Source organism: Epargyreus clarus, unplaced genomic scaffold (genome assembly GCF_041222505.1).
Source record: "Epargyreus clarus isolate Ecla_fem2 unplaced genomic scaffold, WU_Ecla_fem_2.2 ptg000017l, whole genome shotgun sequence".
In the NCBI taxonomy this organism is placed as follows: domain Eukaryota; kingdom Metazoa; phylum Arthropoda; class Insecta; order Lepidoptera; family Hesperiidae; genus Epargyreus; species Epargyreus clarus.
In genome coordinates, this window is record NW_027332225.1 from 11,359,806 (window position 1) to 11,384,418 (window position 24,613).

General features: G+C 35.3%; 1 protein-coding gene across 1 annotated transcript in view; it reads right to left on the reverse strand.

Moving 5' to 3' along the window:
• Positions 1–24,613, reverse strand: part of LOC140748873 (furin-like protease 2) — a 67,867-nt gene that overhangs the window by 21,580 nt on the left and 21,674 nt on the right. The window contains exon 2 of the mRNA XM_073081746.1: positions 2,543–2,647. Coding sequence (XP_072937847.1) covers positions 2,543–2,647 — 105 coding nt within the window. The remainder of the gene's footprint in view (positions 1–2,542; positions 2,648–24,613) is intronic.

Consider the following 24,613-nt stretch of genomic DNA (forward strand, 5'->3'; position numbering starts at 1 on the left):
ACACCCTTCAAACCACAACACAATAGTGCTTAACACTGCTGTTAATAGGCAGAAATAGGTATAAGTTAACTGGCACCCACACCTTCGCGCTAAAACGTAAAAATTACTCCACGCCTGAAATAAGTGTGGCAGGGTTACCTCCCCGGTCCAAATATATAGGCTCTACCACCTTTCAAATACATTATAATATTAACAAGGTAATTCATTTACTACATAATTCTTAAAAGGTAATTACTAAAACACACTACAAAGTACACTAACTTCTGATAAGTCTTTAGACTTGATAATATAAAGGGAAATAATTAATTTTCGTTGTACCGGTTTTAATTAAGATCGCTTAGTTAGGACTATAATTTTAACGTTCTTAGCCTCGCTTAGTGTAATGTTGAGTAAAGTATATATCACACCATCCGACCTAGAATTTAGAGAATACTAGCTTAAACCCGCGGCTTCACTTGCATTCAAAGGTATATTTAGATCGCTAAGGATCGGGATCTCTATAAAATTTCTTAACAATCAGTTATAGACTCAATGCGTGACAATGTAGCAAGCAAGCATACTCACATTCGCATTGATAATATTAGTAAGGACTAACAAAAAAATATGTGTGATCTAAAGGAAATGTACCTACAAAGCAATACAAGATTTTTATTTGTCAATCTATTGATAGTCCGCGCGGTCTAAGCTGAGCTATGCATTAGTGTGAGTGAGTGAGTGAGTGCACATTGATAGTGTAGGTACACACCTACACTATCAATGGTACACACCTACACTATCAATGCATGACTACACAGTCACATTACGTGTTTTAATGATTTAAACCGGTTTTTACTGCTTTTTGGCAATCGTGCATCTTTCTCACTTCTTGTGCTGGTAGCAGAATTGTTTAATTTTTAATTTTTTGTTTTTGTGCTCGATTTTTCAGAAAAATATCATCCAATATAAATAAACGTGAATGTGGCAAATAATTTAAAATAACACAAATATTTTTTTAATTAACTAAAATGTTACGTTAATACTTGGTACAATTCATGAAATTGAAACTTATAAAAACTCGCGGACTATACCATGATCTTATTTCATAGTGTCAATTCTTCGCCATACAAATATATCTTAATGGTGGTAGAACCCTTTGCGGTTCGACTCCGGCGGCACCACCGCCACACCTATTTCTACCTAATAACAGCAGTGTTAGGCGCTGCTGTGTTCCGGTTTGAAGGGTGTGGTAAGGGAGACAGACTTTTCGGAGGCGTTCCAGCTTAGTCCTCAGGGGTTGCTGCGCATCTGAGGCCGACCTCAGGTAGGAATATCTAATCCTATCTGGGGTTGATTACAAATGTCCATGGGCGGCAGTAGCCACTTACCATCAGGTGGACTGCATGCTCGTCAGCTACTCCTATAATATAAAAAAAAAAAATCTTAGTCTACGAGTAGGTAGCTCTAAATAATTAATTGGCAACATAATTTGAATGTTTTATTACCTCCACTATGTCATTTCACGGAATTCTTAAAGTACTCGCAACTCATACCCGGTAATTCTAAATATACTTTTAGCTAATAGCTTCCATTAACAAGAATTAACAATAAACAAAAGTACGCTATCCATTTTCTTAGCCTACGTATTGTAGGTATACCGCTCTGACTACAAGAGTGATGGAAACTAAGTACCACTGGATTTTATCAGTTATACCTAGATTTCTTGGAAAAACTTATATGATTTTGAACTGCATTTATCACAAGATTTCGCTTACAATAAATTAAAAAAAAACCTATTGTTATAGTGAACATAAGACGCTTTCTCTTAATAACGAAATACTTTGGAGGTAGAAGTATTAACATTCAAAAAGAGCTCTGTAAATAACCTTTTTTTAATAAAAAATATTGTTTTGATTTGAAAAAAGAGCGGGCATACAGACAATAGTCATAAATACGAGTATGCATCATATTTTAAAGTCAAACACATAAGTGTTTTTGAGTATTGCCGTGGTAGTTGAACATAGAACAGAAAACAGTATGATGGTAACTGATATCTGACATTTGTGATCTACTGATTTGAAGGTGGTACAACCTTTTGTTGTTAGACTCCAGCGGCATCACCGCCACACCTATTGCTACATAATAACATCAGAGTTAAGTGCTGCTGTGTTCTGATTTGAAGGGTGTCGTAAGGGAGACATACATTTTCAAGGCGTTCCAGCTTAGTCCTCGGCGATAGGGTTGCATTTGTGACCGACCTCAGGTATGAATCTAATCCTATCTGAAGTTGATTACAGATATCCATGGGCGGCAGTAGCCACTTACCATCAGGTGGACTGCATGCTCGTCTGCTTCCTGTATTATAAAAAAACCAATTCCGTATAAAACAGGTTTTACCTGAAGTCGATCACAGATGCATTGTACTTCCAAAAACGAAGGTCGCCTTATACGTAAGTCAACCATCATATAAAACCCACTTTCGAAACCGCTTCCAATCATACTTATAACTTTTCAAAAACCTAAGCTTAATTAGAAAAATGTTAATGTAATAAATCTATGAACTCACCTGGGGATCATTTTTTAATCTATTTACATATTCTGCACTGCGATTTGCGGATCTTTTACTGACGTGCGGATGTGAGAATAAGAAAAAATGCTTCAGGTTTCCAATCTGTAACAAAGATAAAATTTTATTATTTTACGTATTTATCTTGTTTGTTTTTTACAACATTTAATAATAGTAACAACAATGTATAAATATAAATATAAATTTAAACAAAATATTACTAATCGATTAAAATAGATTTATAAGATTTTTTGTATGTCGTTTGATAGATGGCGCTGTACTCAATAATCTCGTAAAGTTAATTGTATTCCAATTATGTATCAAAATTACTCTTATTGGTAATATACGTAACGTATATACATTTAGATAGTGCCAACAATACATTTGATAGCATTAGTCACATTATTGATTATTTAAAAAATTTACATTTTCTCAATCTCAACCAAGACATTTAATTGCTAAATCTGACTTATCGCGCCATCTACTGGAAGAGCAGAACATCTATCAAGCAAGTCACATGAAATATGGCGACGTGCTCACAGCTGACCGCAGGACTCCGGTGAAGGATGTTGGATTGCATACTACTGCGTTCTGGCAATCACGTCCTTTAATCAAACTAGCACTAGCATCAAGAATGGAGAGGACACAGATTTACTACTATTATTTTTTAATTCGATTAACTCTTACACGGTTAAATTTATTACATTCCATCTTTTCAACAATTTTAAAAGAAAAATCTTTTTTTTTTAATTTCTAATTATTTAATTTTTAAAAATGTCCAAAAGAAAAGATTATGTATGTATACTTCGTAGTTCGTACACAATAATGTTGGACAATAATCATATTTTCTTGTCTCTACTTATTAAAACACTAATTATACACAGTCTTCATATTTTAGAATGCTATTTTTACGTAATCAGCTTTCAGGTTTAAAACGAATGTCCCTGTAGTTCCGGGACTAGAATGGGGCTACTGTATCCCCTGCCTGTCGTAAGAGGCGACTAAAACGGGGCTACCGGGGCTGCGGGCGGCAAGAGTGGGAGCTCGAACCGTCCAGTAAGCTACCCCAGGAAGGACGGCGATAAGTGTGGTCGCAAACCGTCGTAATCACCAGATGTTGTCGAAGAAGCGAACGCTCTCCCAGGGCAGAGCCCGATCGCGCTTAGATGACTCCGATTGTGTTCCGCCGGTGATCCCGGAATTCTCCACCAAGCGCTGAGGACGACCACCGGCGGGGTTTTAGTGCAGTAAAAATCCCACATAACCCGGCGTCGCTCCCACGTCGTCGGGTACCCCGACGGACACGGGTCGGGAACAAAAAAGGTTTACAACTAATATTCTTTAATCTTCAAACTAATGTAATCTTTAACTTCTTTCAACATTTTTGTGTCAAAAAGATGGTAACATTAGACATTCTAACTTAGTCCTAAGGAAAACGCATCAGATAATGTTATATTGTAAATATAAATACCTACACTTCAAATAACCAAAGTGTGAAAAGCACGGGAAGATAGAAATAACTTTGTTTTTATTTTCGGTTCAACTGTCCCACACGAGGTTTTATTTTAATTTATTGTGTGTACTTTAACAACTTTAGAAGCCGTACTTTAGTTCGGACGTTTTAATTCAGTCAGTTTATTGCTGTATTTACTAACTTCTTGGCTAGCTCCCAATTTTGTTGGGTCACTGATAATAAGTATGGCACTCATTAAGTACATTAAAAGAAGCTAAAAGTTCGCTGTGCTTTAGTTGAACTAGTAGCGTAATGTGTGGTATAATAGTCACGGTGATTCCAGTGAAGTTCCGGGTTCGATTTTGGACAAGGTTAAACAATGAAATTTGATTAGGTACGTTTTTTGTGTATCTATAATACTAGGCATACTATAGGTGTGACTTTATCAAATAATGTATGTTTCAACCATTTAACTATAGTTCTGTATCTTTATCAAAATTCAAAGTATAATGCCCGTTATTAATAATGTATCCAATGTTTTTAAAATGTCATGGCAAATATTTTAGGATAGGAGATTTAACGTGCAATCAATGCAATTAATATCTTAAAACTTTACTGTATACGAACATCGTTTTATGAACAACATTTGAAAAGTTAATTCGATTTACAGCCCGAACAAAGTCCAACTTTTTAATTTCGATAACATAACATTTAGAACCATCACAGCCGATTTTAGGTAGGGAAGGAAAATATAATAGAGTAATAGAGTTTTAAACTCTAGGATTTATTAAACAGTGCTTGTTTCGACCATTTAAAATTTGTTTGCAAATTGAAAAACTATACAATGCTCGTTATTAATTATCTATCTATACAATGTTTTTAACGATCGTTCGCTAATTAATGATACCGAAAATTCAATGTGCAATCAATGTAATTTATTATATCAAAAACTCCACTTTAAATGAAAAACATTTTCTAAATAGCACAAGTTACTCGTAATTCGATTTACAGCGCCAACAAAGCCCAATCATTTAATTACGATAACATAACATTTGAACCTTCCATAACCTTAGAACCGATTTTAGATAGGGAAGGAAAATTATTATCGTAAAATACACATAGAGTGGGTAATTTTATTAGCTCCAAAACAGATCGGCAGTACAAACATTTGCATTTCGCCCCAACAATGGGATGAGCGGAAAGTATTGACCGATATCAAATATTTACGGAGCGGTTAAGATCGCCCGCGTTGTATATTCTTCTACTATTTCAACAATAAGTACATTAGAAGAAGCTAAAAGTTAGCTGTCATTTAGTTGAACTGGTACTGTGTGAGGTATAGTCATTGTGATTTAAGTGAAGGGTTCCGGGTTCTATTTCAGGCAAAGTTAAATACTAAAATTAGACTAGGTACTTATTGTTTTAAAGTATCTATAATATTGGGAATTCCAAAGTTGTAGGTAATCTCCATATTTTAATTAATAGTGTAGGTATTGGCCATTTAACAATGGTTTGCAAAATGCAAAATTATATAATGCCTGTTATTAATAATTAATCTATACAATGTTTTGAACGATGTATCGCTAATATTTAATAATACCGAAGATTCAATGTGAAATAATTGTAATTTATTATATCAAAGTCTACATTGTAAATCTAGAACATTTCCTCAATAACACTTAAAAAGTTAATTCGATTTACAGCGCGAACAAAGCCCAACCATATATTATTAATTACGATAACATAACATTTGAACATTTACAACCGATTTTGGATAGGGAAGGAAAATCATTATCGACAAAAACACGTAGAATGGGTAATTTTATTAGCTCCAAAACAGATCGGCAGTACAAACATTTGCATTTCGCCCCAACAATGGGATGAGCGGAAGGTATTGAACGATATCAAATATTTACGGAGCGGTTAAGATCGCCCGCTTAGTATATTCTTCTACTATTTACGGGGTACGTTTCCTTATTATCTTTTTAAATTGTGCTCTAACCTTTTTGTTCCAGTTCTGAGCACGGGTTTGTTTTAAGTGATTTTTAGATATTTTATATGGCAATGTATTTTCTATGTAAAATTACGTGTATATTGTTAGTGAACAAGCGTGCAGGCCATCTGATGATATGTAGTCTCGGTCACCCATTACACCTGTAATCAACCTCAAATAGAATGGTGTCCTACCAGAGACTAGTCACAGTTATGTTACTCTGAAAACTAACTTCGAACGCCCCATCTCAGTCTTAGAAGGCAGGAAGACAGAAATATATAAGAATGTCGATGATGTATAGAGCCGAAACACAAATAACTCTACCACCTTCAATATGTTCTATCACCTTGACGATTAAAAGTGTTATTTTCGTAATTTTTCGAACGTTAAAAGAAAGCAAGATATTGTTATGTATATGATAAATACTAAGCATTTATGAATAACGAATATGAATATGTAACACAATTTTAAATCTTCATATCCCAACCCTTATAATAACACGATTTAACTGACCCGTAAAGACTGCACGTGTTACATGTAGGTACTCTCTACACTTGTCAACTTAGAATCGGTTTAAGTTGATGATAAAAAATTATGCCACTCATAGAACAGTAAATAACGTAATTTGCATCATGTTGACCTTGTCTGGTATAAAGGAATAACTCTGTGGAAAATTAATTTGACATTGAGTGTTATTTTTTACTAATTGTAGGTTAACTATAAACTTAATGTCTCTATCAAAGGTCCAAGGTTCAAATCCTAAGCCTTTTTTTTATTTTGCGCGTATTAGAAATGAATTAACAATTGCTATGATAGCGAAGGCGAACATCGTCAGGAAACTTGTGAGCCTAAGAGTTAAAAAAACACCGTCAACAAACACTGCAGTAGTTATTCTATTGTAGGAAGGACAATTAATTTTTGGCACATTAGTATATGCAGTAAAATAATCTATACCAAAAAGACGGATTACAGATTGAAGCGTTGTATTGAAATCAATTGTGCGTCGATATATGGAGAGACCCTTATTCCTATGGAAGACAATAGGCGCTCCCGAGAGCAAACGAGAATATTAATAAAATCTCCCGTAGATAAGTAAAAATAGACACGAACTGTGCACACAAGCGAGCGAGTTTGTGTGGGTATGGGTATATAAACAAAAGATTTAAATGAATATGACATTGTGCCGTAAGGGAGATATATTTTTCCGAGGTATTCCAGCTTAATCCTCAGGGCTAGTCGTATCAAGTGGACTGCATACTTGTCTACTACTCGTATATTATATAAAAAAGACAGACACGAATTTACATCACTGTTTTGTGGCTGAGGATCGCGGCGTCAAGCGCGCGTACTTGGGGCGTCCAAATGGCCGACACCCTGTTGGCCGCCCAAAATACCGCTGGGCAGACAGGGTCGAGGCAGATTTGCGCGAACTTAAAGCCAATAACTGGCTTGTGACTGCGCAAATCAGGGACAAGTGGCGTAATCTTGTGTCGGAGGCCAAGATTCACTTTGGGTCGCTGCGCCAGCGGAGTAAGTAGTAAGTAAGTTTTGTGCCTGGTTGTGTGTGTCGTCTTTGGGAGAGTGGCCCCCACAGGAAAATTTTAGTACAGCTTTTTGATTTCATTTTTTTGCTCCTTTTTAATTAATAACTATGGATGATTATTTTTTAAATCTACTTTACATTGTAAAGCAGACAAATAAATAAATATCGCATTAATTGAAATGACACGCAATACTTAATTAACATAAGATTTTAAAAATAATTCACATCTTGGTAAAATATCATAATAATATTAAATACGCAAGCCATTCATAGAAAAAAATCCATTGAAAATAACACCTTTTCCAATTATATCCAAATTACTAAGATTAAAATCTAGGTATTTATCGTCGTCAAGTCGCAAATTCTATACCTTAGCACTGAGTTATTTATGGTGATATACTAAGGGTCTGTACACACGCTCAATAAGAAATAGGTAAACTTCACACACTTAAGAAAAAATAAATATTATTTCATACTTAAGGGGCTTACGTTTGCTGTATTAATATAAAATTATAGTATTTTATGTAATTTAAGTAGTAAACAAATGCTACAGGCTAGTGGTTAAACCGGTCCTCTCAATTGATGGGCCAAGGTTCGAAGCCCATGCAGGCATCTCTGTTTTTAACACGCTATTTTAAACAATATGGGCGTATTTGAAGCTACGTAGCACTTTTATAAGGGTGAAGGAAAACATCGTTAGGAAAACAGCAGGCCATAGTTCTTTAAAAAAAAAAACAAAGGTAAAATCTACCAATTCGCACTTATCGAATGGGGTGTACTGAAATGAAATGAAATTAAATGAAATATATTTATTTTGTATAGGCCAACGGCGGCACTTACAAATTGTCAGTTACAATATTTTCTTAAACTACTACCGGATCGGAACGCGACCTCTACTGAGAAGATCCGGTAAGAAAGTCAGTGGGTTTCTTTTTTCATTTTTATTATTCTCTTTTTTACTTTTTTTCAATGCCATAATTTTTTACATATAATTAATAAAGCATTAACTGCAGTATCTTGCTTTACATTTATCCAAAAAAAGAAGTTTGTTCAGCAAGATACGCTACACTTTGACATTTTCTTAACTATATCCTAAACCTCTCTAACCCTGTGAATCGCGCCCAACAGTGGGACAATATGTATTACCGATGACGTGACCAAACACTTTATTTCTCACGAGCTTTTGCCCGCGGCCTCGCTCGCGTTACGAAGTAATATTTTCATCCCCTATTTTATCCCCTTGGGGGGTAGAATTGATCAAAATCCTTTCTTAGCGGATGCCTACGTCATAACATCTACCTGCATGCCAAATTTCAGCCCGATCCGTCCAGTGGTTTGGGCTGTGCGTTGATAGATCATTACGTCAGTCAGTCACCTTTGTATATATTATATATATTTAGTTTATATATTTAGATTAAGACTGTAATACTTACTACTTTTACATCATAAATAAGGGTAACGTTCCTATTTTAAAATGTTATTTTTAATTTTATATCTCAGTTATTTATGCGTCGTGTGCCACCACCCTAAGTCATATTGACCGAGTTACTTAGGAAGGTCGAAAGTTTAATCGCTGTACCGAAATTATTTTGATTGCTAGAGGCATATTCACGTCATTACAGGCTATTTGCCACGTAGCTTGACCTAGCCCATAATTTTATATTATTCACTAAAATATTTTCCATCAAGAACACGTTATTTTACTAATTATGCCTATTTTTGCTTAGTTATATTCGCTAGGAAAGTGTTTTTTGAAAGTGGCCTCTCAATAAGTTGAGCTGATTATCTAATTTTAGGCACAAATTATTGTCGTTATTATTAACTTAGTCCTCGGAAGCTTAGGTAGAACTGATGTTCTATAAGAAGAGATAGCCTAGTGGTTTAGAAACTCGGCCTTTCATTCGAGGGGTCTCAGGTTCAATTCCAGGCACTTCTGATTTTCCAAAGTTCTGCGCGTATTATTAATTAATTTTAATTGTTAAATGCTCAAAAAGGAATACATTGCAAGGTAACCCGCACGCCAAAGAAAAATAAAACTCAAGGGTGAAGTCTACCAATTCGCACTTGGTCGGCGCAGTGGACTATGGTCTATGCCTTTCACTCTAAAAAGAGGCCCCTGCCTATGGCAGTTTTTACGTTTTGACAAATATGACTATTTTGGTATTTATTTACGTTCTTGTCCATACAATTTCCAATCAGCGCCCCTAGCGGATTGTATCAGAACTATAGTGTCAGTAACGAAACATTAAATGTCTAAATTGACAAATGGCGCTTTATGTTTTGTCTCTCTTTTTTGCGAACATGTGAGGTAGACAAAAAGACTTGAGCACTTACTTATTGTTACGTTTACTCAGTGTACTGAAGCAAACGGAACAGAATAATGGATTGACTAAACGTAACGTAAAATTGTGGGATGTTTTGAAAACTCATGGTAAGAGTACAGTAGTGCGACTTGAAACGTTTGGCACGGATATTTAATTTTGTACAAGCTTTAGGCACTAACAATTTGTAAGTAACAAAGCAACCATCCAAATACATACTCTATGTACGAGTACATTACATTTCATCCCATGTACGTTTAGCATTACAGTACAGCAGTACATTACTTAACAAATCGTTGACCCACATAGATGCATGTGTTACATTTCTAATTCTATCCACATGAGACAATAGCCGCTTGTGAAGACGAGAGAAAATTAATTAAAACATACACACATAAATGAAAATATTCACACATGCGTGAAAACAATGGATGTGTGATTCGACAATGGGAGGATGTAAATGAAATATTTTTAAGTGATCCTTGTACCATTGCTTGAAGGTGGGAGAACCCTTTGTGGTTCGACACCGGCGCCACCACCACAACACATATTTCTACCTCATCATAGCAGTGTTAAGCGCTGCTGTGTTCTGGTTTGAAGGGTGTGGTAAAGAAGACAAAGTTTTTCGAGGCGTTCCAGCTTTGTGCTCAAGGGTGGCGGCGCATCTGTGGCCGACCTTAGGTAGGAATATCTAATCCTATCTGGGTTCATGATGCTACTGCATCTTACCATCAGGTGGATTGCATGCTCGTCTGCTACTTCTATGCTATAAAAAATGCTGAGCAAGAGGCTCCCCACTAGTGGGGTAGATCTGGAGAATGCATTACCTGCTGTAATGTGAATTGGTGAAGAAATCGTACTGATTACAGAACAACTACATATTTTAACGACTGCTTCCGACTAATAATAAGCAGACACGGAAGAAACAGCAGAAACAGAACTTCACCTGCCTGCCAAAGCCCAAAAGAAGCGGAAAATTAACCACAAGTGGTACCCATCCAATTTGTGACCGCGTCCAACGTTGCTTAACTTTATCGACCAGCTACGATCTGCACGAGCGGTTAAGCTCTTGAAGCTTGAATATTAAGTAATTTTAGGCCGAATATTGTCTTTTAGACATGGTATTAGTATATTTTTCAAACTAAATTAAGTACTATATTACCCAACTTTAATCAAAAAAATAATAACAATAAAACAAACAAAAATAACTTAATTCAAATCTACACTTTATTAATACCAAACAAAACCAAGCAAAACTTTTGACCCTTACAGAACTTTAGTGTATACGTGTAACATTCCTAATCTCACGAACAAGACAATAAATGCTTCTAAGGACAAGCGAGAAAATTAATTAAATCCACTCACACAGAGACAGTCCACACAGACAGTGTCTATGTGTGGGAGATTCAAATGAATATGATGGAAATAGTTGGGTGCTTAATCCGGTCTATCTTTTGAGTATTTTGTGTTCTTAATTAACGCAATGAATGCCAATTGAGACAAAGCAGTGTTTAATTTGCTTATACTTTCAAATTGAATTGCTTATACTTTCATCATATATCCATTACTTTCTCACTACTAAGCATGGGTTTCCTTAGATCGAGAAGGATTAGGCCGTAGTCCACCGCGCTGGCAAAGTGGAAATTGGTAGACCGCACATTGCGTCAAGAACTTTTTTAAGATCTCTCAGGTACGCCAATTTCTTCACCATATTTACCACGAATTTGAAGCTCGGACTTCTCGGTTGAGAGAGACTATTCTATAACTCGACACTCTCCTCATATCGTTTACCGTATTGTAGGTTTACTTCGATTTTTCTCTTAATTTTATCACACAAATCAGCGTTATTGATATCTGATCCATTCATTGCACAAGTGACAACCAAACCGCCATTGTAGCCCATTTTATAATTTGTAGCACCTTTAGTTCAGACTCTTTCAACATAAACACGAACTCCAACAGTTTGTAGGTCAGTACTATACCTACACTTAAAACTAAAAGCTTTTCATAAAACATTAGCAACCATTAGAAACCATTAACGTAAATTCTAGTTCTAATAAAATCGTGAATTCGTGACTTGACATAATGAACTACAGCGAAAACTCCATAACCTCCAATTTATGGGATTGAAGTAAGCCAATAGAATAATGTCTATAAGGACAAATGGAAAAATCTTGTAGCTAAAGCTAAAAATCTTGTTACTACGGATTCAACTTCCCTTTGTGCGGCTGTTGTAAGGCACTTGTTGGATATCAAACGTGTAACTAGCGAGCGAGCATATATAATAAAAGATAAATAAATAAATATAATAAAAGATAGATAAATAATGATTATAATACTTACTAACACTAGATTTAAGTTCTTACTAACACACATGGATCAATGTAATATGTTAAATTAAATTAAATATGTTGATGATTAAAACAACAGATACAATAGAAATCTGTTATAAGTGTTTGTTTGTCTGTTAATTAACAATTAATTTCTAATACGCTTTGTTCAACATAAGTGCGTGTCGGGGATCTGAACCTTGGACATCTGGTATGAATAACGCAAAATAAGATTGACATCCTATTTGAAATCGATTACAAATGCATAGCTACCCTTAAGTACTCAATTTGAACGGCGAGAATGCATCTGTTTTCCTATAACTTTGAAACCAAAATATTATTAAAAAATCTTTTTATACTTTAATTTATCATTATATTATAGCTTATCACTTACCTACTCCTAGTATTACTAACTTAAATGATTTCTATACACGAACCTGTTGCCAACTAAACAGAAAATATTATATTTCAATTTGGAGGTGAACAACTTTCTACCAAGAAGTGGACGATATTTCAAACATAGTGATACAACTAATCAATTCTAAATAGGATTGGAATTTTACTTGAGATACGATGTTACCTCTGAGGACTAAGAAAGTCTTATGTCTTTATTAAAAAACTGTGAAGCGAAATGTTTCTTGAGCATTTTTATGTAAGTTATTTTATGTATTTATGTATGTTTGTCGTATCCTTTGGCACGACCTGAAGGTGATATACATATGAGGTGTCTTTGGATTCATCTGAAGGTGGGAGCGAGTAAGGGAGAAGATAGGACATAGGATAAGATATAGATATAGGACATAGGATAGGATTTTTTAAGCAGTCGTTTGATTGCTTTTATAATAGTTATCTAATGTTTGTATTTAGACACTTCCAGAACACAAAGGTTTTGGTACCACTGCTGTGTAACCACGAAGGGTTCTCTCATCTTAAAAATTATAGCAACCTGATAGAGTTAAAGTAAGGCATTTTATAGTAATATATGGTATACGTTCTCTTTACCCACATAATGTTAAATTTAAAACTTCACGATTATCAAAGTTAGAAGTGAATCACATCGTACTAAAAGATTCAATTTAGAACATTTAAAACAAAAGTCGAGGGAACAATTCATAAGTTTTCAGACAAATTATGTCTAAAAAGTTTAGAAGGTGACTGTGACAATTTAGATTTGTAAACTTTGGACGAATACTTGAAAGTAAAATCCTTTTACTGTGATAATGTATAAATGAATTAGTAAATATTTCAAAGACAATAATAATCACAGGAATTCTGGAATAAAATTGGCCTTTCCAATTCTACTCTATTGTACCCATACAATCTAATAAGTAAATTATAACTACTATTTTAAAATCGTGGCTTAATCCAATCACGCTTTGACTCAATTTTATATAATCCGTGAGAATATCTGGAAAAAAGCATTTAGAAATACCTCTATAGTAATATAGAATCGCAACGTTGTTTAAAAAGTTGCCTTATTGATTACGTCTCGAATTTTGTAGGTATAAACTTACAATACAAATTAACTAGAGGCTTATTATAAAAAATACCCGACTGCTTAAAATATAGCCAATATAGTAAAATTTAGGGTAGGAGTGCCTACAGTATAAACAATTCAAACGACACCTCATTTGTTAAAATCTGTCAATCCGTTTAGGCTGCAGTGAATGCCAAATATTGAAACATACATTCATACATACACACACATACATACATACAGTAGCGAATTTAAAAAAAATGTAAGGTCTAGGCTGTACAGTTTTTGCCGCTCCTGCTTCTACAATTGTCTTGTCTTACTAGAGGTGAGGTGTATATACTGGAATAGGTTTAGGGACTAGGTAGTTTCTGGACTAGGTAGTATATCGGACTATGATGCGGTTCCCGTTTTTTTTTTTTTTGCTCGTCACGCCGGCTGGGCTCGTACTACGGTTCCCTTTTTTTTGCTCGTCACGTCAGTTCATGACACGTTTAAGGCATGAACGAACTAGCTTCCTAATTAACAAAAAAAAAAAACTTCGGTCCCCAAATTTGCCGCCCCAAAAATCTGCCGCCCTAGGCTGAAGCCTACTCAGCCTGCTGTTAAATCCGCCACTGCATACATACAGACATACAATACTCCACATAACTCTCCGCAGTCTATAAAACGGGTCAAAAATGTCCTTTGCGCAAACCTCCATAACTTCTGACATTCAACGCCATCTGTTGACGGCCGTTCCAACTTCAGTTCGATATGGAAACTTAAAATTAGATTTTTGACTGAACACAATATTCCCTGATTTGCATTATTTACAGATTTACCTAAACGAGAGGTTTGTGTAATGAATTGACCTACATTTGGCAAAAAGTAAAGTATTACGCTGTGAATAAGACTTAAAGTAAAAAAATATTACATTTATCATTTTGGAATTTTGAGTACCTAGGTGTATTTGAGTTTTGTGGATTTAAATATTATTTCTAACCATAACATATTATAGATAACTTTGGACAGTTATTGTGAAGGTGGTAGAACACTGTACACTTAGTTCGACTTCGACGGCACCATCGCCACATCTATATCTGCCTTTATTTTTTATGTTTTCTTTTTCAAGGGGGAAGCCTTCAAAAAGTACCCGACAACGTGGGAGCGACGCCGGGTTATGTGGAATTTTTACCGCGCTAAAAACCCCCCCGGTGGCCATCCTCGGCGCTTGTTGGAGAACTCCGGGATCTCCGACGGAACACAACCGGAGTCCTCCAAGCGCTATGCCCGGATCGGGCTGTGCCCTTGGGGGAGCGTTCGATCCTCCCACAACATCTGGTGTTTACGACGGTATGCGAACACACATACAGCCGTCCTTCTTAAGGTAGCATACTGGACGGTTCGAGCTCCCACTCTTGCCGCCCGGAACCCCGGGAGACGCTTTTAGTCGCCTCCTACGACAGGCAAGGGATACCATAGCCCTATTCTAGTCCCGGAACTACAGGGACAACATCCTATTGCATACAATTAACCTATATAATTGTGTACTATTGTTATGTTCTATTGAAGTGTGCAATAAAGAATATCTATCTATCTATCTATATCTGCCTAATAACAGCAGTGTTCAATGCTATTGTGTTCTGGTTTGAATGGTGTGGTAAGGGAGACAAACATTTCCGAGGCATTCCAGCTTAGTCCTCAAGGGTAGCGACGCATCTGTGGCCGACCTCAGATAGGAATTTATCATATCTGGGGGTTGATCATAGACGGGCTGCAGTAGCCACTTACCATCAGGTGGACTACATGCTCGTCTGCTACTCCTATATTATAAAAAAAATCCGTAGCACCGCGCCGTAGCTGAACTATAAAAAGTTTTATCACCTTGACTTAAATTAAATAAAGTCATTAATGTTTTACTTCAACTCTTTTAAGTATATTTTTAAGTTAGCTCTCACCCACGTTGAGTTGGACCGTTATTTTTACATTTATAAATGTTTGCACCTATTTTTATCTTGTTTTGTTTTAGTTACTTTCTTTACTCTTTGGCCAACTCTTTTACGTGAATAGGAAATCCTAAACTATGTAGTATAAATTGTGCGCTTAGTAATTCTTACTACAAAATATCATTGTTACCAAGTCACTTAAATTAATATTCTAAGATATTACTTTGATAAGACTGAAACAATTGTACGAGTATCATAAAATACTTCGGTAGAGATTTAGTTGATGTTATATAATACTAGCTGACCCGGCAAACCGGGTGTTGCCAAATAAATAAAAAATGTTAAGGGTGAACAATCCTTCTCACATAGGAATATGAAAAATAGATAGATTCTCAGACCTACTGAATAAGCATATAAAATCGGTAAAGCCGTTTCGGAGGAGTACGGTAACTAACATTGTGACACGGGAATTTTATATATAAGACGTATATATATATATATATATATATATTAATATATATATATATATATATATATATATATGAATTTTATATATAAGACGTATATATATATATATATATATATATATATATATATATATATATATGTGATTTTTAGACACGGCCCACAGGACAGCGAGTTTAATGAATTTTAGCATATGAGATGTCGCTGGGTTCGTCTTAACTTTTGGAATGACATAGGCTATATTTTTAAGCAGTTAAGTTTTTCTTTTTTATAATAATGCTCGCGTTCCTCAACATGTTTCTTAACACTTAAAAACGTGATAGTTCATACTTTAGTACAAAAAATTATCTTCTTTCCTCCCACTTTATAAATAGTTCTTACGAGAAAGTTCATCCAGTAAACAAAGTCCTCCATAGTATTTTCAAAATACCTCGGTTTATGTTCTCAAAGCGAAAGTGCATAAAATCAAAGTTATAAGCGTCGAGCAACTAAGGAGAGTGCTGTTGAGTTGCTAGAATAGAGTATTTACTTGACTATACAGTATAGAGTCCTACGTTATAGTTTAACTAATGTTTTAAGAAACTTTTAATACATAATAGCGTTAGAGAAATTAGATTTTCTCTAAAGTATTGTAACGAAGTATAAAGTTAAGTGAATTATTTATTAATTTTCTCCAAACTATTTGTACGAAATATGAATTACTCTGTAGTTTTTAAGATTGTAAACCCGTTTGTAGTTTTGCTCCGTTTAGAGGTCACGTAGAATAACGCCTACAACTAAAACAGAAATCTTTATTAATTTAAATGTTTGCCTAGTCGCGAATCGTACCCGAAACTCTGCAATACCGACAGGTATGTAAACTTCAGCACGGCTTCAATTTGTTTAAGACCAACTCGTGGGCTTGGGTATGTTTCAATACCAATCCATATTGTCCACTTAATATGGTTATTATAACTAGCATTAATTAGTACCAAAAACTATAAATTTAAAACGGTACGCCACATGCATCTGTAATGAGTATAATCTAATCAAAATACAGTAATTATAATAAATACAGAATAAATTAATTCAACACTAGAATGCAATATGTTAACACTATGCTAGAGCAAGTTTTATTGACAACAATAGTTGAAGGAAAGTGCATACGATCAAAGTTATAAAGAGCTTTGCAACTATTGCTGTGGAAAGTGCAGAGCAACTACAGAGCGTATTGCGAGTTACGAGAATAGGGCGATGGTGTTAGAAGTTGGACTATTTAACACCTTGACTAGCGTAGGAATTATTGGAAGACTACAATTAAAGATTAAGTCAAAACTGGCTTATAACAAAGAATCGTGCGTGGTGACTTATAATTGGAAAGTACAAAAGAATTTAAAAATATATAAGTAATTTAAATAAGAAGCAATAGGACGAAAACCTCTACTCGTACTACCAAATGTTCTGAAATTCGCCTACAGTAACGTGACAAACCAAGACTATATCAATACAGACATACAACGTGTCAGACACGTGCCGTTAGAGATAAAAGTGTTCTCCTATACAATGTGTATTATATTTTGTGTCCAATATTAACATTAGATAAATTAAGAAGGTTTAATAATAATAATAATAATCACATGACAATTATAATTAGACAACACAAAACAGTTTTCAAAGATAATTTACTTAATATTTATTTTTTTAATACGATGTTCAGTCATAGAGCGTGCCAGACCCGTGCCGTGGCAGTCAAAAATGTTTATTGAATAATATTTGTTATATCTCTTATATATAAAATTCTCGTGTCACAATGTTAGTTACCGTACTCCTCCGAAACGGCTTCACCGATTTTCACCAAATTTTATGATGTCTGAGAATCGGCTACTATCTATTTTTCATACCCCTAAGTGATAAGGGTTGTTCACCCTTAATATCTTTTTATTTATATGGCAACACAAAGTTTTCCGGGTCAGCTAGTTATTTTATAAATTTATAAAAATGTACTGTAACATAACCGCCCTGACACGTCCCTTGCTTCAAAAAATTGTACAGAAGAGAAGCTCGTGCCTGTCACGTATATCAGTATCAATATCCTATAAACGAGCCCTAACGTGCACACTTCACCATTGATTGATTACATTGTATTGTCTATACAATACGGGCATTTTTCTTACAAGGACACAACCCAACCCGATAGAAACTATAACATAACTTGACAATGTATGTGGGTATCATAAATCATACATACCAAAATGGGTTCAATAGCCAGGGGACAGTTAAGTAATTGATGGATTGTGACGATCCAAGAGGTATAAGTTGACCTGATCATTTATTTCTCTTTGTTCGCTCCGTCATGCTAGGCTTGTTAGAAAAATAGGGGGGTTTGTTTACGTATTAATGTCTCGTTAGGATTAGGCTCTTGTCGTACTATCGGAGTTTCAGATAGAAAGTAACTCTTAGAATTAACAGGATTTTATTGTATATTTTTCTTTTTATGACACGGTGTTGAGTGGCTACTGCCACTTATACAAATATGTAATCAACCCCCAGATAAAAATAAATTCTGCTTTATGTTGACGACAGATGCGTTGCTGCCCCTAAATAAGTTGGTACACCTTGTATAAGTATGTCTCTTTTACCATCTTTTAACTCAAGCCGTTGTCCTACTCCAGATTCTAACCACAAAGCGTACAATAACATATGAGATATAATTATTACGAAATAAATATTATTTATTTCTATTTAAATATATATTTGATTGAGAACGAAATAAGAAAACATAAGTAAAAGTAATCAAAAATCGAATTATGTTACAACGCGCTAAAATAATTATCAGTAAGTATCTTTTGGAAAAATTACTATTTACATAGTTTGTAGCTCATATGCATTTGGTCGTACCACTGTCTTAGGCCATCTTTGAAACTGTAGCTCGTCCGTCAAATGAATTTTTGGTTCGTCGCTGAATTCACAAAGCTTTGTGCTTTCGTCCATTTTTGCTTTTAGTGCGGTGACGTCATCCATGACGTCACTATTGTGCTCTTTTTGGTGCTATTGGCTAAATGGATCACACGTGGCACGTGAATTCGTGAGCGAACTTTGGAATGTGTGGTCTTGTGGAATGTGAGTTGTGATCAAACGCGGAAACTTGTCGAATGTGTGATTTATTTTAATGTGTGATGAAGTAGAATGTGTGATGTCGGTATATGTGTAATGTCACAGAATTTGTGATTTTGCAGAATGTATCACACGTAATGATTAATCTGGCAGATTGTGGGATATCGCAAAAGATGTAATCTCGCAAAATGTGTGATTATTGGTAAGATAGAAGACATCATTAGAAAAGTAACAATTTATGTTAAAATCAGAATATTACTATATTTGAATGATTTACACTAAAAACCCTTATCAGAATACTGGAACTTAAGCTCCTATAAATTATAGATTAATTACTAAATCATATCTATTTTTGCTATAAAATCGTTACGACAGAACTCACGATTATTTTCAATACAGACAATACATTTATGTGTATAAATGTTAAAATAATCGTGTATCAAGTCGTAAAAACAAAGTGTATACAAAGTCATCCTAATCTTGCATAATGCATGAGCTCATGTTATCTGAAAAACATTACGACGTCGCACAGAAAGAAACTTATCTCAAGTTTGTGAGAGATGAGTTATGATGTCTTGATGGGGTACTTGATGGGTAACGGCTGTGGTTGCGACTGAGATTTTATACTATCTTCAAGGGGATCTTTATTGTGACGACACGACATACTTTAATTTAAACGACGCTGACACGACACGAAATGGTTTTGAATATTAATTATAACATTAATTATTAAGTGAAAGAATAATAATTAATTTATTCACGTAACTAATATTTTAATACATGGATAGTTACTTGTGTAAATGACACAAATATGACACGTTATTGACACACAAATTCCGTCGACAATTGTCTGCGCCGGGTACAGACAGCGTGTATAAAAAACTTTCATTGACTTATGCGTCCACTGATATCTGACATTGTCGTGCCGGCGTCGTGTCGTAACAATAAAGTAGAGCCCATTACCCGTCGTTCAAGTGTTTGTGTTTTATTACATAGTAGTACCAACAGAGCATGCAGTCCACTAGATTGCAATTAACTACCGCTTGTTGAAATCTATTAACGACCTCAGATAAGATTGGATTCCTACCTAAGGTCGGTATGATGCATTGCTACCTTGCAAAACACACAAGGATTACGCTAATATGCCTAGTATGTTTCTTCCTTTGTCTTTCTTAGTACAAATCTAGAGGGCTAGAAAACATCAATTATGTTTCCGTAAATGTCTTAGAATGAGAAGCTCGATATGATTAGAAACTTCTTCGTACAAAGAGGAATCAAATACAACGGATTAGCAACAAAGTCTAACCATGTAGTCTGCCCGTTCTGTAACTATGTAGGATGAGATCTTGCTTTAAAGATATAAAACGAAGTACCGATAGAAAAGGATTCCAAATGAGAAGATTGGCAGAAAACTCCGGTATATTTCTAGTTCGTCATTTCTTTTTCATCATCATTATCAATATCTAAAACACAGCCGCATTCGACACATGACGTGGGTCTCAAGTTATGGGTACGGCTCGGTCTAAGGGGGAAAACAGCCATAAACACAATTCCAGTCCCATAAATGATGATATCCGACAAAGTAGAACGGAGGGGAGTTTGTATTATGTTACGTGAATGTTTTGTTTAATATTTTTATTATTCTTTTTTATGGCGAGAGGAAATTGATGTTTAGTGGGGAGACATGAGTCATTAAGTAGAAAGTTATCAAACACGATGAAGATGATGCGCAAGAGATACTCTCTTTTACGAGGGAGGTTTATATTTAGCAGTACAGTTTTAAAAGAATGATATTTTTTCTCTATTCGGATCAATGCGACTGCTAGCCAATCTATTTATGTAATAGGAATAGCTATATGCCATGCAGTCCATCTGATGATCAATGGATCATTTATTAATCTTATCTGATAACATAATGGGACTTATACGCGGGAAATATCAATATGCCAACATCAGTAAAGCTCTTTCCTACCCTCTGGCGTCAAGAACGTCAATCAGTTTTCTGCTAGCCGCCGGCGAGTGCGGACGTGTAAAGAGCGCATGTATAAGATACTCTCTATCACTGTCTAAGTATGGATGTTTATTACTACGTAGTTCCTACGCAATTAAAAAAGAAAGTAGATATAACAAAAATCTACATATAACGAAATATTCATACATATCTTATTACCTTGTAGATTATCTTACAGAATGAAAACGAATATTATAAGGTTTATTTTGTTTGTACTAACAAAGTTCCTTTACAATTCTACTAGCATTTACCGAAACTTTATTAACTTTGAGCGATCTAAAATCATATAACTTTCACAACATGTAAGGGATTATTCACGGGAAAGATCTAGATTCATAAGTTGAACTGCTCAAAATGTGGCTGCCAAGAACTCTTTTACAATATTTCATCTCAAACTATATCTAAGAATGGATCTGATAAAATTCTTCACAAAACCACGACTACAAATTTTAAGTTACTTATCCGTTAGCCAATTGTTCCATTGTGGGAATAAATGCGATAAACTTTATTAACCACAAATTAATTATTAATTGAGTACGTATCTTAGGACTTCAATGTCTTACTGGTCGATGCTTTTTCGTGGCAAGTATATGGCACAACAATCATGCCCAGTATCGACAGTAGCGCTGCTATATTTTCAAAAGATGGTAAGTGGAAACTGCCGCCCATAGAAATCTGTAATCAACCCCATATTTAATTAGATATTCCTACCTAAGGTCGGCCACAGATGCGCCGCTACCCCTGAGGGTCCTCAGGGAGCTGGAACGCCTCGGAAAAGTATGTCTCCCTTTAAACAAGAACGCAGAAGCGCCTAACACTGCTGTTATTAGTAATAAGTGTGGCGGTGGTGCCGCAGGAGTTGAACCACGAAGGATTCTACCACCTTCAAACGAACATGGTTGTAGTAACCACTTAAAACTTGTATCTTTAATTTAATGAATTTGCTTGTTTTTATATAAACAGGCAAACTAAAAACATCGCTTGACAACGATCGAACATAACCCTAATCTAGCCAGGTATTCATACTTTTTAATCTTAATAAAATCTCCAACGTACACTGTAATATAATAAAGGTACGTGACAGTGATAATACGTGACGTAGTCGGTTATTGTTCTGTAAGTAACCACGTCACGGCGACTGTCGTTACGACTCCAAATGCTTTTTGACTAGTTCATCTACACTTTATGTTATTAGACTCTAGCTACCGCAAGATTGTCCCACTGCTTGCCCACCTTTGAGATAGTCAGATACTCCACCATGCTACTCCAATGTGGATTCATGATAGAACATGGCAAATAGTGATTATAAAAAATTTTGTTGTTGTTATCCTAATTTATATAAATTAGAAAGGAGTCCATTAGGGGTCTAAAATAATCATGACCATTTTGTTTCGAATTTCGACGCATCAAGCTATTTAAGGGTTCATTAGGAGTCCAAAATAATCATAATAAGAGAACCATTTAACGTCGAATTTCGACGAAACAGGCTATTCTCAACGGTCATCTTTTCGCCGACCGATCAGTATGCTGTGAATTCAACCGCTGCCACCCCCTTAACTAACATAATACGTAGAATAAGGAAAGATTGAGAAAAAATAGTAAGTTTTTCATGCATTGTAAAACCATAATTCGTGCTTATTAAAAGATCAAATATCTAAATATTTAAAAGATGTCTCCCCTTTGAGTCATTTACGATATGTCTATATCAAGATTCTGGGAATAACTCAATTTTATAAACCAATATTTCATAGGAGTAAAAGCGGCTACATTTACAGTAAGGTGCTACAAATTTTCGGTTTTACACATTTCTTTCAGCTCGTAAACAGGTCGTAAAAATTGAATTTTGCTGGAAGTTTTGCTTATAATGTTGCTTGGCTATATTGCTGATACCTTAGGCAATATGTTATTGAAAGAAATAAATAAATAATTTATTCCCAATGCATACATCCTTACAGAGATAAAGGTAAAATGAGTTGCATTATAACGTTGTCGACCGCGGCAATACTACATTAAACTATTAGTATCTAACTTTACTATTAATGGTTTGTGCTGAGATTGCAGCAAGTATTATTAAGTACATTCGATATTTATCACTCTTACGCTGTACTATTGTAGTTAGTAATTGCTACAATACTAGCCCATTTAACAATCGTTGATTTAAATTTAAGTCGTTGTTTCAATGCCATAGATACATATTAACGTAAGTAACAGTAGTAGTAGAAAGTTTTGAAGGTGGTAGAACCCTTTGTGGTTCTACTCCGGCGGCACCACTGCCACACCTATTTCTACCTAATAACAGCAGTGTTAGGCGCCTCTGTGCTCCGGTTTGAAGGGTGTGGTAAGGTAGAAAGACTTTTCCGAGGCATTCCAGCTTAGTCCTCAGGAGCCTCCTAATTCGCCAACCCGTGTCAAAAGATATTCAAACTTCTTTATAAGGCCTACGAATCCGCTCATAAGACTAACTAACTACATCTAAACATTGTTATGAATCAGGACCGACTACCTAAAATACCATCCGGGGGTTTTCCATCCAAACACCGACGGCGCATCGCAGCGTTTAACGCTGCTGTTATGAGGCAGAAATAGGTGTGGCGGTGGAGCCGCCGGAGTCGTACCATAAAGGGTTCTACCACGTTCAAAATATTATTTCACAGTAATCGCTAACCCACTTAGATTCTGTATTTGTCTTATATTCGACTTTCAGCGGGGGAAACTTAAAGAAAATTATGACTTTGTTTGTTCGCGCTCCCTTTATTTATTCTGCTATTTCGACGCTTAATATACGAGTAATTATGTACTTTAATTTACTTAAAACAGTAAAGTTATTTACCTTATAACTTTCATTAAATTTATATTAACTTTATATTACTTACTTTAAATTGAAATGAATTGTAAGAACCTTAAAAGACACTACCTTATCTGCCTGATAACAGCACTGTTTAGCGCTGATTAATTTAGGTTTAAAAGAGGTATTTCAGTTTTAAAAGATGTGGTAAGTATTATTTATGTGAGGCGTTCTATCTCAGTCATCAGGGGTAGCAACGCATCTATTGCGACTTCAAATTAAAAGGTAGTAGAACCCTTTATGGTTCGACTCCGGCGGCACTACCGCCACGCTTATTTCTGTCTCATAACAGCAGTGTAAAACGCTGCTATGTTCTGTTCTTTGAAGGGGTTGGTAAGGAGATATACTTTTCCGACGCGTTTCAGCGTAGTCCTCACGAATAGCGATGCATCTGTGTCCGACCTAAGGTAGAAATATCTAATCCTATCTTGGGTTGATTATAGATATCCATGGGCGGCAGTAGCCACATACCATCTTGTATTATAAAAAAGTACCGCTCTTGTATTATAAAAAAGATACACGAACAATTCGGTTTATATTTATATAATGTTACATCTAGCTCGTTTGTTTCTTCATTAACGTCGACAAAATCTTCTAAGCACCTCAACGGACTAA